Consider the following 16,521-nt stretch of genomic DNA (forward strand, 5'->3'; position numbering starts at 1 on the left):
ATGCGATTTTTTTAGTACTCCATTTCTTTCTGCCAGGTACCAGGTTCTCAACGCTTTGCCATGATAATTTTAGATGGTGTTCTTCACCTCACTCATTCCTAATTTCAGTCTGAGATCAGGAAGAGATAGCGTCCTTTAAAAACCATGTTTGTCTGCCTTCCCGAAATTGCCATTCAGGACTTTAATGTAACCACTTTTAAGTAGTAGTTAATCTTACTCAAAAGGCAACAAGATTTTATGAAGTGCTTTTTAAAAACTTCTCCTAAGACCAAAACCAGATACTCAAGGCAAGCCACAAATTTTGCAAACTGCAAAATCCATGACCAATGGATTTCATATTAGCTTTGATGTTTCCAACTAAAACATTTAATGCATGCTTACTATATACACTTTGCAGCAACACACCAACGCATTAAAACCTGAAACAAATCCAATTAAGCAAACAAAAATTAAGCTGATCAATGTACTTCCGTTGTTATAAACAAAACGAAGTAAATAGCACAGTTCATGAAAAGTAAACGAAGCTCTTTCAAGTGAATGCCATTCTAGCATTACGATGACTATGACTCAGACCCATAACAAACACATCAGCAGCACACAAACAATGCTCATTTTCCCATCCCTGCGGACCAAGGCTGATCCATTTCACGCTGCAAGTTGGGACCAGTGACTGGTCCAAGATCACGCTTCACACGCCTGAGAAACAAGGCTTTTCCCCCACTGCTCAGCCTTACAGACCGAACCATCGTTGCCATCGCATGAGCCTCCTGTTGCCACTTTGAGATCAACAGGCACACACAAATGCTCTTCCCTTAGCCAGATAGAGGGCCACTCCTGCTCCGGCAGCTGGGGAACAGCACTGACCATCACCTGCTGCCATCCAAGAACCAGCCGGCATCCCGGGATGCGGTGGTGGGAGCAGGAGGGCCATCGCTCACAGCCCCAGGGAGCCATTTCAGGCCGGCTCTCAGCCGTGGCACACACCTTGGGCCCCGCTCACCATCCCCGACCGCTCTCCACGCACCTCTCCTCGTAGGCACTTACTCACTCTGATAGCCACCACCGGACATGCCGCTGGGCCTCACCAGAACCTCCGGGACGGGACATGGGCCTCTCTGTGCCCGCACCTCCGAGCGCAGGGGCAAACCTGCGGCTCTGCCCCCGCTTAATGCCCAAACCTCAGCAGCGAGCGGGCTCCAGCTGGGTCGCTGTAAGCGGCTTATCCCCGCGATTAGCAACGCCACCTGTCACCGGGGCTGCAGATGGCCACGGGAAAGCCGCTCTCGCCCACGGGTAATTAAAGCTGCGTTCTGAAGGCGGCCCAGACGAGGCAGGGCCCGGCCAGCCGGGGTGGCTCACCTAGGGCAGGCGAGGCGAGGCGTACCTGCAAGAGGCACCACGCCTCAGGAGAAGGGACACCGCCGCCGCCTCCTCCTCCTCGCCCCCGAGGCGCCCCAGGCCCGCCGCGTCCCGGCTCCTGTCAGCAGCGCAGCGCCGGGCCCCGAGGGCGAGCGGGCGGCGGGACCGTTAGCTGCGCGAGCAGGGGCCGCCTGAGGGCCGCTGCCGCTGAGGGAGGCACCTGCGCCCGGCGGGACCGTTAGCTGCGCGAGCAGGGGCCGCCTGAGGGCCGCTGCCGCTGAGGGAGGCACCTGCGCCCGGCGGGACCGTTAGCTGCGCGAGCAGGCGCCGCCCGCCCCTCGGGCCGCCTGAGGGCCGCTGCCGCTCAGGGAGGCACCTGCGCCCGGCGGGTCGTGGTTAATCCTGGGGAGCTGCTAGCTCATCACCAAAAAAAAACCCAACCCCGCCACATCAGGACCCGAGGATTTGGGTTTTTTTTTTTAAAAAAAAAAAAAAAATCAAAACCTGAACAGAGTATCACACCTGCTGCACGTCTGGCTGAGGAGACCCCGCTGACGAGCTACGAGGAGCCCCACAGTGAAGCCAGGCTGTCGGGATCAGCAAGGCCTCCAGGCTTGATGAATCCCCACATGCCCTACTAAACCAGGTACTGATCCAAAAGCGCGTTGGTGCTTACTATAAGCACTGCTGAAACAAACAGCCTCCTCCTCAGAAGCCAGGAGAGGAGCCTTGTTTTTATCATCACCTCTCTGATTTACTGCCCAAAATAGGTATCCTTGAGGCACAGTAAGCCTAGCATAACTCCTGCCTTGCTCTGCTCCCCTGAGCTCCCAGGTGTGCTGAAGTCTCCACAGAAAAGCACACAGCAGGTCAGCTAGATGGGTATCAATAGATTTTGTGGCATCTTTTGCAGTGGAGAATGGCTGGGAAGGGCTCACTAGATGTGACTCTTTGTTCGTGCAAATACACAAAAAGCATTGCATTTTAAATAGTTGTTTTCAGTCTGAGCTTCACAGGACTAGGGAAGAAAAACCTGAGCATTTAAATGCGTTATTCAGGGATCCATGCTGTCACTGTACAGTTCTCAAGAGCTGAAAAAACCCCATTAAATTAATATAAAGGCCTGCTCTGCAATTCCACAAGCCCCAGAAATTTCTGCCTCCTATTCTTCTTTCTTCCCTATCTGATCACAAGAGCAGACTGATTCCTATTCCTATGCTCTATTGCATGGCAGCTTGCGAAATGAATGCACACCACTCATCTTGGGAGAGTAAACCACACTTGCACTTTTACGGCATTTACCATGTGGTTGATCCAAGCATAAATGATGATGGTCCAGGTACAGCAGCAGGTCACTGTAGCGCTTGTGCAGCATAGTGGAGGAAGCATCTGCTTATGTTTAAAGTGATCAAACTTGGAGAAAATTGCTTGGTTTTAAAAATACAAATGGCACGGTTCTAGAGGTTAGAGCAAAGTTAACAGGGCTCTTGGTCACTCAAGAATCAATGCAGCAGCAGGTCTTGTCAAGAGAAATGCAGTTGTAGAATAACAGATGTAAACTTTGAAAAATCAAACTGCTTCAGAACAACACAGGTCTTCCTAGCACTAGTATTTCCATTCTGCCAAAGCTGACATACTCTTTTTCTTCTGAAAAAGAATCCTGTTGAACTTTTTTTTTTTTTTAGGATTTTACCTGAAAGCCACAGTAGGGCAGATTTATTGTGCCTAAGATTAGAGTTTAGTTTGTCACATCCCACAAAGCTCACCATTGCAGTGTAAATAAACCCATCCTTTCCTTTCCCCAATCCTCATTTTACTAGCCCACCTTCCCACCCACACATTTGCAAGCAGTGCCCTCTACTTGTCTGAGTAAAGCTTAGACTAAAAGCCATAGAAGCCCCATAGACGTTCCCTCATAATGACACTCCCAGACTGCCTGGCTACAGTCCCAAACCCTCAGAAATACCTAAATTTTCAAATGAGACATAGGCGACCACTGTAACTTTTTCTAACACAGAAAAACTGTGTTCATTTTATAGTTTTCTTAGAAAAATGTAACATTTCAAGTTCTGTTGAGATAGGCAGCTGAAGGACATTTCAAGGCACAGAGTATCTATAACCTACATTCAACAGCCATTTTAAGGATCCTGAAGGACATTCAACTTGCATAAAAGCATCAGTGAATCAAACCCAAGACTAAATACTGGGAGCACAAGCAGCTCCCTGGCCCAGTAAGAGCATTTTATACCAACCCCAGCTGTGTGCAAACCACCACAGCTAGCATAGGGAGTTATGGTCCTAAATCTTAGTTAAATAACACCATCAAAAACAGCCCTCAAGAACTCCCAGATGTTTCCTGGAAATGTATCTGCATAAAAGCAGGCTAAACTGTATTGTTTAACGGCAGTCCATAAGCCTTTTAAAGATAGCTTGTCCAGGAATATTTTGAGTGGTTCCCTTACTTAAAATAGAGAGGATGCACAATACAAGACTTGGAAGACTGCAGAAGGTGCATCCACTCACATACAGAGAGGAGGGATTTAAGGGGAGGGAGGAAAGTACTGGGATTACAAAGAGTCACAGTGCTTAACATGACATCTCCGAGATCTTCTGGACTTACTGCAGGAACCCATCTGCCTAACCTTCAGGGAGGCAGAAGAAATGAAATATCAGATCCTCTCCTGGTTGCTTAGTAGCAGGTCTTGCTCCATCAGAACGGACATGGGAAGAGCAGAAGGCTAGACTGGGCGAGGGAACCGTTGGTCCTCTGTTGCAGAGAGGGCCTCAGTACGGCTGCTGGGCTGTCTTGCTTGAGTCAGGCCACTGTGGAGGGGCATCCTGCTGATCAATTGGCTCATAGGAGCTGCGATCCCGGCCTGCATGGGTGATACCTGAATGGAGATGGAAGAGAACAAGCTTGGGAAAAAAGCAAAAGCACAAGAACGGAATCCCCTAGAAGAAACCAACAGCTCAGGAGCACACCACATTAGTTGCTCTATCAGCTGGCCAGCACTTGTGTTCTGTGATCCTCACTACACAGGCGGGAGGTAAGAAAACTCATCCTTCCAACACAGACAAAGTAACTAGATCCATTTGAAGATGCCTCTTCATTCCCTGAGAACTGCTCTCTTAGTAGCCACATGGCTGTGTGGAAAGCAAGACCCACAATACTACACAGCAGCATAACAGGCTCCTGTAATAGCATATTTCAGCAAGATCAAGTTTATGAGATGCAGTAGAAAAATGAACAGACAAAACCAGAAGCAGCAGGAACCACAGCTAGCTGACAGCATAGATTTAAGAGCATGATTCATCCATGAACCACTCTTCCCAGCAATGCAGCTATGCCTCAAGTGTGCCGCACCATGGCACTAAATTTGAATCCAGCAGTGCTTCCAATTGCACTATGAACAATCTGCCTGTGGTACAAGAATGGTACAAAATCATGTTACTGTCCAGGGGATGAGCAGGGAAAGAAGAGAGACAGAGGGAGAATGTGCATGGAAAGCTCTTTATCTATAGGCCAGGCATCTGCCATGGCTAGAAAGTAATCTGAATCAAAGGTGGGTACCAAACCGTATCAGAGGCTTGTTCTATGCAGCAAGGATGCTGCCAAGCAACAAAAAGGGATTTTGTGTGGGAAGAAAAGGAGACGGAGAAGACCAGGAAAAATGCAACACTGTTAGGTTCAAAAGGAAAACGCGCAGGAAAATGAAAGAGGAAATTTGTCAACCACATTCGTCAAAACAACAGCACACAGTTTGTACTGAAAATCTTGTGATAAAGACAGTTCAGGAGAGCATATGAAACTACAAAGTGTCTGAATTCCAACCTGTGCCTGAGAGGAGACTTTCAGACAGTATCATGCTTGTGTTGGGATAGCGTGGTTGAAAAGGAGCGCTCTCAAATGCCAAGCAAAGGGATGAACTCCTCAATGATACCTACACTCTCCATGGGATACAAATGTCAAATCCCAGTTACAAACACAGTGAGCAGCTAATAAAAATTGGCACAAACATGGCCCACGGCAAGGCACTGCAGTTGACTCAGAGGCCTTCTGACCCAGTTAAGACAGATCTGTCCGCCATTTGCACAAGTAGCTGATGGAGAAGACATCCACATTCCACTAGCAGGGAGATGCAAACAACACAGAGCGCCCCAAGCCATGGTTCCCTTCCATGGCCTCTCCGCCTCTGCAGGTATCCACCTCTTTTTGCAGGAAGCGTTATCTTCTTTGCTAGCACCAAAGCAGCACAAGTGACAGCTTTCAAACACTGTAATGCCGTTGTACCATACTTTGTCCTGCACAGCTTTCTTAGGAAGGCAAAAAGATAACTGTGCCAGGCTGCTGGTTTTGCCAGGGTGAACTCCCACACAGCACACAATCCCTGGCAGCTGCCCCAGCATGAACTAGCACCAGGCATGCTTGGCAAAGCTGACTGAGACCCAGAACATCCAGCCACAGCCCCTTCTCTCTGGCAAGGCTGCCACATTATCACTAGCAAGTACAAACAGGAGAAAAACGAGTGCCTCCAGGCAAAGTCCAACAAGGTAAACATCAGTCCCATTTTCCAGCTGAGGAAATGGAGGTCCAAAGCAATCAAGGTAGCTAGGATGTGTGAGGCCCAGAGAAAGCACGGAGTTAGAAACCCAGCTTCTTTCTCTCTCATGCATAATCCAGCTAGAGCGGATGCTGCCTCTACGTTCCCCCAGAAGGAAAAGGAAGCGTTGGCAAAGAGAGGAGGACACCCAAAGGCTTCCAATAAGTACACAAATGCAGGAGGAGGAAGAGAGGAAAAGCCTCTCAGTTATCTTGAGTAAGAGACAGCAGTGGTATCAATACCATTGTGGGCAAAACGGCTGTCAGCTGAGGATTTCAGGGCTGCAAGGGAAGAGAGGAAGAATGTAAATTTAAGGCCTAAGACACAGCAGAACCACAAAATGGGAGAGCAGACATGCGCAAGAGAGAGCAAGCACCTCCTCACCCTGGAGAAGGGAGCAGAATCCAGCTGCACAGAGCTCAGGCGGAAGGGTCCAAAGCGCAAGGCGGTCTCCCTAAGGAGGCGGCCCACACTGACGCGGAGGCAGAGGAAGCATCCTACCTATGTTAAAGGTGTACTCTCCTCCACGCTCCCGATACATTCGATACACCAAATAGCAGGACGCAGGTTTGAGGAGGAGGCTGAAGATGGCCATGCCCACACTGAAATGGTTCGCATCAGTGAGAAGTTTGTTTGGAGGGTAGAAGACAGAGATGTGAGTGATGTCTGTGAGGACTGTCAGCAGCAGGCCAGTCAGGAACTGGAAACAGAGAGAATGGTACATGAACTGAATAGGGTAACAGTCAGTTACAGCGTCTATTTCCTGCAAGAGGTGTGTTCACACAATCGTGCCTTCACCCCAGTATCACACATTGCTAACCCTTGACACTGTCCAAGTAGACAGAGATTCCTAAATTAATGATCTCGTATTTCATGCATTTTCTTCATGTCTGTCAGACACCTTCTCACGATATCTCTTTAATATTCAGAGGAGGCTTTTATAAAGCCCCTCCAACTCAAGCATATTAAACGCTTTCAGTCCCCCCCGGCATTACAAGTCACAACAGCAGGTAAAAAAAAGTAAGAATCGAGTATGCCTCACCTCTGAGAAGCAAAATAAGTGACAGTGAATGCTTCTCACCATGGTTTACAGTGCTTATAGATTTATACACTCTCTTAAAAAAACCCAAAACAACCCAAACAGGGAATTTGACTTGTTCATTGCTGTACTGGGAACAGCTGAAAATCATCACTGACTCAAAGAAGCTGCCTCTGCCCTCCACCCTCTCCCTCAGCAGCCAGGTGGAGGCAAACACCATCACACTCACCATCAAGATGGCATCGAGGGAATCTCGCTGCACAACGGCCCAAATCCCCACTGCAAGGACACTGAAATTTCCCCAGGCATAGGAGGCTGGAAACAGGTGATTCATGCATCCCCTGCCAAACGAGACAAAAAAAACCTCCAGCCCACATTCACAATAAGCCTGCAACAGTTTGTTTGCATTCATCCCTGTTCCCATATAAACACCTCACTCTTAGATTTAGCATCTTCTTGCACACAGACAGGCACAAATAGGGAGTGCTGATTCCCCGAGAATGTCCCGTTCCTACTTTGAAGGAATACCCTCTTCTCACCCAGGCCAGGCCAGTTACCAATCACTCACCACACTGTGAGCAGCCAGTGTACCAGAATGATGGCCTACGAAAAAAACAGAGAGGAAAGACAGGTCAGCAAGTTGGGAGAACTGTGGGAGGATTGACATGAAATGACACCATCTTGTTTCCAAGGGACAGGTGGAAGAGTGCACTGGACCTGTGAACCAGCGTAGAAAGCTGTCGTAGCAGCTGGGACAGTGAAGACGCAAACCCATTTTTCTCTGCTTCTGTTGCTGAGTATTTCCTGTGGTGCTACAGTGTAGTCATTCATTATTGTTGTCATCTCTGTCAACAGTTGATTCAGGGCCCACTTAGTCTTTTCTAAATGGGTTATTGATTTTGGAACTCCAGAAGAGTTTGTACAGAAAGCCAAGCAATCTGATTCACACTATGCTAGCACAGTTTATACATGACCAATCTGGCATCCCATCACCAAGAAGTCCATGGAAAGTCATGCCTGCAGCTCCCAGCAATTTCACTCCAGTCCTCAGTGAATCCTCCCTTTACCTCCTTCCAGTCTGTTCAGAGCAGTGGTTCAACCTCACTGCAATATTAACAGACCTGAAGGAATCTTCTAGGAACCTGAGATAACTGCCATAGTACCCGATCCTGCTATAGTACACAGTTCTCTCCATTCCCAGTGAAGCCACAAGGGCCCAAATGCCAGCAGTGCCCTAAGTAGCAACAAGATAATACTGTCACAAATTCTGTACTTTGCAAATGCCCTGAATGATCCTGATCCTCGTGCTCAAGGGGACAAATCCAAAAAGATTACTGTAACAAGTGACACAAGGATTCTGTTCACCAGCGCTTGACATTTCTGTAACCAAGGAGACATACTCTACATGTTTATTAAGACAGCAAATGGGAACAAGAATATACCACTTCAGTCTTTTTCTATACATATATCCATGTGCTCACTTGCTTTTGAGCCTGCTGGCCAATCTCAACAAAGGGAGATCACTCATATTCACTGTAAAAACAAGAAAATGGAAGACAGGCTCTTTTAGCAGCCTCATAAAAGAAAGGCTGAAGTCTGGACATATCAGAGGATGCAGGGGAAATAGGCACTCTTCTATTTTTTCTAGGTGTGAGAAAGGCTCCTGTCAGCATTTATACCAACCTCGGTATAAAAAATAAAACCACCACCACCAAAACCCCTCTGAAGCACACTCCCCCCAAATACTCCCACAAAAAAAAAAAAAATTGGGAAATGAGTAAGTAGCAAAAAGCTAAGTTAGCTGGTGGCCACAGGAAAGCTGTATGCAGATAACAGTATTAAGAGACTAAAAAAAAAAATTAAGATCTACTGACATCCTGCTACATTCACCGACTTAAAACATCTATCTATGCTCTAACTTAATACAAAACTAGTTGCTCAAGAAGAGAATTAATAACCAATGAAGCTGTGACATGAGTGGAGCACGGCCAGGAAATCAACAGGAGCGACGCATCTGCTGTGGCTCATACTGCTCTGCCAGGATACCACAATGTAGATGCCTTAGGATAAGACAGAGCTCTTGCTTCACTGCAGTACCCTAGCATATCTGTCAAGCATTCACCCCAAGTAGCCTGACTTTGTCTTAACTTCAAACACTGCTTAAACAGATTTTTATTAATGATTTTTTTTAATTGCTCATGAAAGCCTACAAAATGCTTCACCATCACCCCCTGCTTTCCCTTCTCCCCGGTTGTACCATGGAGACCAGGCAGAAAGTGCTAATCAGTAAAATACAGGATGTTCCTGGGTAAGAATGTAGATATGCAAATAGCATTTACTCAAGAGACTATCACAGCATCAGGGAAATTCTTAATTAGGTAGTATTTAATTGCATGATACATACCCGCAAGACCCCTCAAGGCTCACCAGTTAACAAAATTAGGCAGGGTGGCTTTTTTTTTTTAAAGCTGTCTAGATCAATATTGTAGTTATTAAATTATGAAGCAAGCTTAGTCATCAGCATAAAGTCAGGTAAACTAGGGCTGATAGTATGAGGGACTGCTGAAATAAAACCAAGGCATTCCCTTCCTGGTTATTAGTCCAATTTACCTGACGGTTCTTCAGGGCACTATGGAATTAGCTGGTGGTCTTGGTATGCTTTAGCACAGAAAATGTAGTGTTAATGAAAAACATTCTTTAAAGCTACAGTCACTATGTGAGGTTAAATAATTTGCAGGCAGTCTCCTGATGAGACAGCAGAAGAATTCAAAGTTTTTCCATCTGTTCAAGGACTTAAGTCTGTACCTAAGGAAGGCACACATTTCTTCTTTTGAGAAAATAACTCCCAAGACTTGAATAAGTGTGGAGAGCAGAAAATAAGAAAGGCGGGACCTTTGTCCCCATCCCCTCTGGGCAGAAGGATAACCATGTGATTAAAAGCATCCCATTGAAAATTGGGGAGAGCTAAGGGGAATTCCTAGCTCCTCTGCAAATCCCAGCAGGTGATGGAACTAATTGCCAAGCATACAAAGAGCCTGGGTCTGCCTGGGTCTCGTTAGATGGGAAACTCTTTGGAACGGGAACTCACTCCTTTAAACATGCTTCAGCACAGAACCTAGCACAAAGCTGAATTTTGACTAAGTTAAAAATTACATGGTTCCAAATCAAAATTATTTTCTTGTAGTATCTAATTTTCTTAATTTTACTTTTTTTTTTTTCATCTACTCTGTGACATATTCACCTGAGGATATACTAACCAAAATATAGAGCTGAGTGGCCACCTGTGAGTGAGGCACCTGCGAGGATGCTCCTCATTGTTATAACAGAGTGATAATAATGAGAGTGGTTAGGCAGTGGAACAGGCTGTCCAACAGGGCTATCATGGCTCTACCCTTAGAGATTTTTAAAAGTCAGCTGAATTTTGAGTTGAGCTATTTGATCTAGCTTTGAAGTTAGCTTTGCTTTGAGCAGGAGGTTGGACTAGATGACATACAGAGGTCTCTTTTAATCTAACTTATTCTATGATTCTGTGACCTAGCATTTAAAAATGCCCAAGCACAAAACTTATGTTTCCAGGTGCATGGATTGTAGGGCATTGTCCAGGCTTTATCAAACTCAAACTTTGTATTTCAAGGTTCTGCATAGTTATGGTGTCAAGCATTCACTGGAAAAATATGTCTATGCTGCTTCCCACATGCTTTGCTGAGCACTACTATTAGAGCTGAGCCCGTAGATGCTGTTTCATGAGCGTGTTCCTCATCCACTCTAGGGCAAAGCCTGCTACATTAATTTTATAGCTCTGCAAGTAGCTTGAAGAGAGACCTCAAGGCTAAGACATTGCTATGTTCTGGCACAAACACAGCTCAGTCATGCCGTTTTCTTGGAGCTACTTCTATCATGAGGCTCATCTTTTTTAATCTCACAGAAACTGTAAGCAAATCATGCCAATGAATAGCAGTAGTGTGTGTTATTTCCAGTCCCTTTCAGAATACGAATCCTTCCCATCTTTGCAGTATGTTTCAGGGAAGCAGGCCCTAGCTCAGGAACAGTACAAAGATGCAGGTACAATTGTTAACTCGCTATTCCCCAGCTCTTCAGCCTCAGAGCAGTACCGGCAGACTTGACAACAAGGAATTTCTTAATGCTGAAAACAGTTTGCCCAGGACAAGCTCACTCTTATCTAGGAAGCGATTTGGGAATGGTTGTCTGAAACCAGAGAAGAAAAGCAGTGTTTTAATTGTGTTGTCATGGTGACTCATTCATTCAAGAAGTCTGTGTTTTTCAGCTCCCCTATCTCCACCTCCCATGGTAGAACATGTATTTCATGTTGGCAAACTTTTTAATTAAATGTCCTTATTTTTCACTGTTGTTTTAGCATGGGAAAAAAAAAAATCAAAACCAAGTTAAAAAACAAAGCAGAAGGCAAGATCTTTTAATCTTCCTAGTGCCCTGGGAATCACACAATAGTCCAAACTTGTCCGAGCGAAGTATCAGCTAGTTTCCAGAATGTAATATAATCCACATGCCAGGCCCCGAAAAAGCCATTTGCTTACTTGCCTCTAACAAGGAAAGTTGCTTTTCTTGGTGAACCAGTAAGAGGGGGAAACATCATTGTATGAATGCCAAGCTTCTTTTTTTTAGCACAGCCACATGAAAGCCTTTCTGTACAAAGCTGAATTCGTAACGGTAGCTGAGATAATACTGTCCTCCCAGCCAGCATGTAGGCAGCCTGCTCCAAGGCCACTGCTCGCAGCTTTATGAATCGATAGCAGAAAAAGCCTGATGTGATGAGTGATGCTCTCATTCTCTGGGCAAAGTTTTAACCAAAGCAAGCACCTGAAACTTGCCATACCAAACAAGATACACGAAATAGTGAAGCTGGAATAAGGCACACACCCCTAGAAATCTCAGGGCTCTGAAAATACAAAAGAAAAAAAAAAAACCCCAGAGGAAAATGTCACCTGTCTGGTATTCAGGGAAGAGTTCAATATCAAACATCAAAAGCAAAATGATTTTAGCATCTGCCAGCTTCTCCACAAGGATGCACTTCTTCCCAAAGTGGAAAGTAACATAACTGTGATAAGTCCCTTATTTCCCATTTCTTTGGTTACCAGACATTCAGCAAAATTTTCAAGTTGCCCCAGTTGAAGCCCCACCCACCCGCAACAGAGAAGTAATTTCAACTACCTACCAGATGATAACCCCAAAGTAAGTGGGATCATCTTTCTAAGATATTTTGCTTGACAAGCAAAAACTTTGCCTCCTCAGGATCTTGTGTAGTGTTTATCCCGGCTTAGCTCTGGTCAGCTGAGCTGGAAACCTCCAGGGACACGTTAATAACCAGCTGTTGTCCCAACCCAGTCCTTGGCCGCTTTAGCAACTGCCCTGAAGTCAGAGAGAACCTCGGAGCCGCTGCCTGCCGGTCTTAATGACCCGGAGCTTTTGCAACGCTTGCCCACGTGATGGAAGAGCTTTAGAGACGCCAGCCTTCCCTCCTCGGAGGCCTCCCCGTCTCCCGACCCGGCCCTCGGCCAGGGCCCGGACCTGGGCGAGCTGCCCCGCATGCGAGAGGAGAGGGCAGGCGGGCCAAGCGCCCCTGCCTCCGCCGAGCCGCGGCCGCAGCCCTCCCGCTCCTCACGGCGGGGCCCGGGCCCGGGCCCCGGCCCGGCGCCGGCAGCCTGCTCTCGCCGAGCCCCCGGAGCCCGAGCGGGCGGCCGGCCGCGGGGCAGCCGGGGAGGCCCGGGAGCGGCGCGGCCCCTACCTTGAGGTTGACGGCAGGCAGCTCCATGGCAGCGGCCCGCCCGCCCCGTGACTCCCGGCGGCGGGGCCGCCCTACGTGGGGCTGGGCCGGGCCCCGCCGCGGGCTGGCCCCGGGCCGCCCAGGGGAGGGCGGCGGGGCGGGAGGAGCCGGGACACCGCCCCGCCACGCCCCGCGGGGCCGCAGCCCCTCGGCAGCCCCTCCGCCGCGGAGGGTCCTCGGGCGCCGGCGGCACGTCGGGGGGTCCGGAGGGAAGGGGAGGCCCGGCCCCGGCCCTGGGCCGTGCCCTCTGCCACATCACCTGGCGCACCGAGGTTCTGCAGTGTGCCTTTGTGGGCTGGGTGGCAAGCGGCTGTTTCTTGTCAGACGGCCGTGTTCCGAACGAGGAAATAGCCTGGATACTCTAGCTACCCGATGTGTCTTGCACAGCACCTGTTTCCAAAACAGAAAGCCACCACCTCTGCCTGGATGAGTTTGTTGACTCCAAACACCCGGCCAAACGGTTCGTCCTGCTACTTACACACGTAACGCAGCTGAGGGAAGGTCTGACAGTATACTTGGACTGTAGTCGGAGTCCAGGAAGGCTAGTAAGTGTATAGGACTTAGCAGCTTTCTGGAGGAAGAGAAAGCTTTTGCACCCACATCAGTACCGTGGCAAAAAGGTGAAGAGTGACAAAGAGACTCTTGATAAACACCAATAAAAAAGCAATTGCAAGGCACTAGCTGTGCTCAGCTGTATCACACAATAACCCAGTCAAGTTCAGGTCACTGTGGTTGAGCACCGGAGTCTCTAGCCATGTAGCTAGAGAACGGCTGGCAGATACTAGTTGTTTCCTATGGCCCTAGACTTTTCCCTGAAACTAGATGACTGAGCTCTTTGCCTAAAAGCCTGGTACAAATCACAAGTTCTTCATCTCTCATTCTGAAAGAAAGCTTCTTCCATTTTAGAACTAGGGAAGGTGGTAAGTGATCAACCCAACCCCACACAGTACAGCTATAAGTTACCATTTCCTGTCCAGTTCATAGCAGCAGTCTTCTCCCTAAGCATGGCAAATGAACTAACAGAACCAAGAAGTCAGGATGACGCCTCTCAAACCCTCCCTTCTTTGCCCAAGGCATGCTTTGCCTGTCTGCAGTGTAAGACTACAGTGTTTTACTGGGTCAGTTGCTTTCTTGTCATCATTTATTCTTACAGAAAAGATGGGGCCCTCTGAGGAATGAGCAAGGAGTCAGAAGTTCATTGCAGAAGCTGAATGTGGAAATGTATGAGTCATCTTTCAATCTCATTTCCAGTTCAAGCAGTGCAGTGCAAGGTTACACATGAGAATTGTGCAGTGCTGAACCTACACTCAGACATTCTCAAACAAGCCGCAAATGTAGCCCTATCTAGCCTGCCCTTCACTGCACCCTGAGTGCTATTGACTGCTAATATGCAGCACACTTGAAGACCTCCCAAGGCAAGGTATTAAATGCCAAAATGAAACAACCTAGAAAATGCTAACCAGAGGAAGCAGCAGAACAAAACTGACTGGCTGCATAGCTGAGAACAGCAGTGGAAAAAAAAGGCTGTGAAAGTCCCCCCCAGGAATCTCTGAATGTTCCACTTAACCAGATGAAAGATTGAAATGTAACTCATCTATCGCCACATGCCACATCAGCTGTGACTTCATTTCCATTTCTGTGTCTTGCAGGGGAGCCCTGCCTCTATTCACAGAAGTAGTGGCATCAAATGGGATCAATGCTAGTGGTCCCAGTAATGTCAAGGACTGAATTTTACCCTAAATGACAAAAAGAAGATGTGACATCTGGGGGGGGGGGGGGGGAAGGTAAAGAGAGACTTTGAATAGCCATATTGCTGGCTCAGTATTTGGGTGCAAAGTGCAATAGGGATGCCGTTCCGCCAGGATAGGTATCTATCAAAGGAGAACCATTTGTTATAGAGACAAATTCCACTGTCTCAGTTTAAGTACAAGAACTGTTTAGATGCAGCAGTGTGTGGGCGTCTTTGCTCCTTTCAGCATTCGCACTCAGACTGAGACAGAGTCTCATTATCATTTATGCAGCATGAGCCATAATTTGGATTGATGTGACTGCTGTTTAATGCAAAGCATTCGTTTCCCCTTGTACAATAAAAGCGCTTTACTTCACTTTGTTCATCAATGTATCATGCAATTAATTCAGCCCTGCTTATTATATCCTGGGCTTGCATGTCATGGATGCAAGGGACTTAGAAATGTCTTAATGATCTCATGGATATGAAAACAATGAGAGCTATGATAGACATTATGCATTTGCACGTCTCCCACACCTATCTGATCTGGGGGGGTTGGTTGTTTTTTATCTCTGCTTTGCTTTGCTTGTACCTTGTAAATTGCCTCTCTGTGTAACCTGCTGTCTCTGTTCCCTTCCCTAGGCTTGATAACTCAAAGCAACATAAACATGGTGAGAAAGATAAGCAGCACATTAAAGAAGACCTGCAGGGAGAAGCAGACGTCCCAGGAGACTAGAAACAGGATACAGAGATTTTCCTGACTAGAAGACTGGTCCAGGTAAGTTCAGCTCTCTGCAACTAATATCCAGCAATTAGCTGCTTTATCTCAAATATATTGGTGTATGTTTTGCGCATACTGAGTAAAAACCTAATACACAGCTGGCTCCCTGTCTGACAGCATAAAAGTGAGGCTAATAAGGCAGAAACGCTTTCCTTTGCATTTTCAGGACACTGTACCCTTGATGGATAAGGTGATAGAAATTCTGTGGAGAAGTAGAGGAGCCAATATAATTGCTCCTGCTGTCCTTATCTGGCCTATGGGGATGCAGACAAGCTCACCCCTCATAGTTCTGTCCTTCTCGTCCCTCACTTGGGGTCTAGTCTGAAGGCAACTAAAGGCTGCAGCTGCCACTGGTGTCTTTGAGTTGTGCCCCTGGCTGGGGAGCTGAGAGCAATGAAAGCATCAGCTTGGCGCAAATGCATGTATTATCAATAGAGCTTTTCTGAATAAGCAGTGAGGAAGGGCATATAGACGTTGTCCTGGATCTACAAACTCCCTTTTAAATCCCAGTGGGAAATCAGCAAGCTGAAACATTATTTGCATTGGAGGGGAAACTGAAGGCATTTTGTAATGCTGGTGGGGAGACGCCTCCTGCAACCTCACTGCAAAACAGTCTATGGCAGGATGATTTGGGGAGTGGAGAGGGTTACACTAACATGGTATCTTGACAAGCGCACTTGAAAGTCTTTTACAATCTCAGCAAGGAAGATCTGCTCCTCTGTTTTTCTAAAATCTAACTAGAGCTTTGTGATATCATTGAGGGACTTCAAGATTCACTGGCACTCCAGAAAATGAAGTGACATAGCAGAAATGGGTTTATGGGGTACATCTGATCACTCAGAACATTCCAAGAAAACAACAGCCCTAATTTTTTCTGATGAAAAAATACAACAGCAATGCTTTTTCCAGGCTTTATGTAGCAGAGAGTGACTGGCATGGACTTGAACAATGTAGTAGAGCATGGGTTTGAAATTGAAGCACTTTCACACACTGTGAATTGACAACAGGGTAATTACTGGGAGGGTGGGGGAGGGAGGAGAGAGGGTTTCAATAAAACACCCCCAAGCTAAAATGAATGCAGACTATTACAGACCTGAGACAGAATGATTCCCAAGTGTTTTAATTTGTGCTTCCACTCCTTGTCTCCCTTGCAGTCATCATTTTGGCAACTGCCAGCAACATCCCCGAGATTCAACAGCATTTGCAGAACAG

At 47.1% G+C, this 16,521-nt stretch overlaps 1 protein-coding gene across 1 annotated transcript; it reads right to left on the minus strand.

The window, feature by feature from the left end:
• Positions 1–4,019: 4,019 nt before the first annotated feature.
• Positions 4,020–12,793, minus strand: AGTRAP (angiotensin II receptor associated protein). Its single transcript, XM_075721608.1, has 6 exons — positions 12,761–12,793; positions 7,568–7,602; positions 7,229–7,340; positions 6,462–6,660; positions 6,203–6,241; positions 4,020–4,250 (listed from the first exon to the last, which is right to left on the minus strand). The coding sequence occupies exons 1-6, from the start codon at positions 12,785–12,787 to the stop codon at positions 4,144–4,146; spliced, it is 519 nt and encodes a 172-aa protein (XP_075577723.1). The 5' UTR covers positions 12,788–12,793; the 3' UTR covers positions 4,020–4,143.
• Positions 12,794–16,521: the final 3,728 nt, after the last annotated feature.

The sequence above is a fragment of the Pelecanus crispus genome, chromosome 15 (genome assembly GCF_030463565.1).
Source record: "Pelecanus crispus isolate bPelCri1 chromosome 15, bPelCri1.pri, whole genome shotgun sequence".
NCBI classification, from domain to species: Eukaryota; Metazoa; Chordata; class Aves; order Pelecaniformes; family Pelecanidae; genus Pelecanus; species Pelecanus crispus.

Excerpts from the sequence above, each read along its gene's own strand:
- AGTRAP (XM_075721608.1), bottom strand. The coding sequence starts at position 12,787 with ATGGAGCTGCCTGCCGTCAACCTCAAG. Across the intron at positions 7,603-12,760 it reads TGCCTGCCGTCAACCTCAAG|GCCATCATTCTGGTACACTG; the intron begins GTAGGGGCCGCG and ends TTTTTTTCGTAG. Across the intron at positions 6,661-7,228 it reads CCCTCGATGCCATCTTGATG|TTCCTGACTGGCCTGCTGCT; the intron begins GTGAGTGTGATG and ends CTCTGTTTCCAG.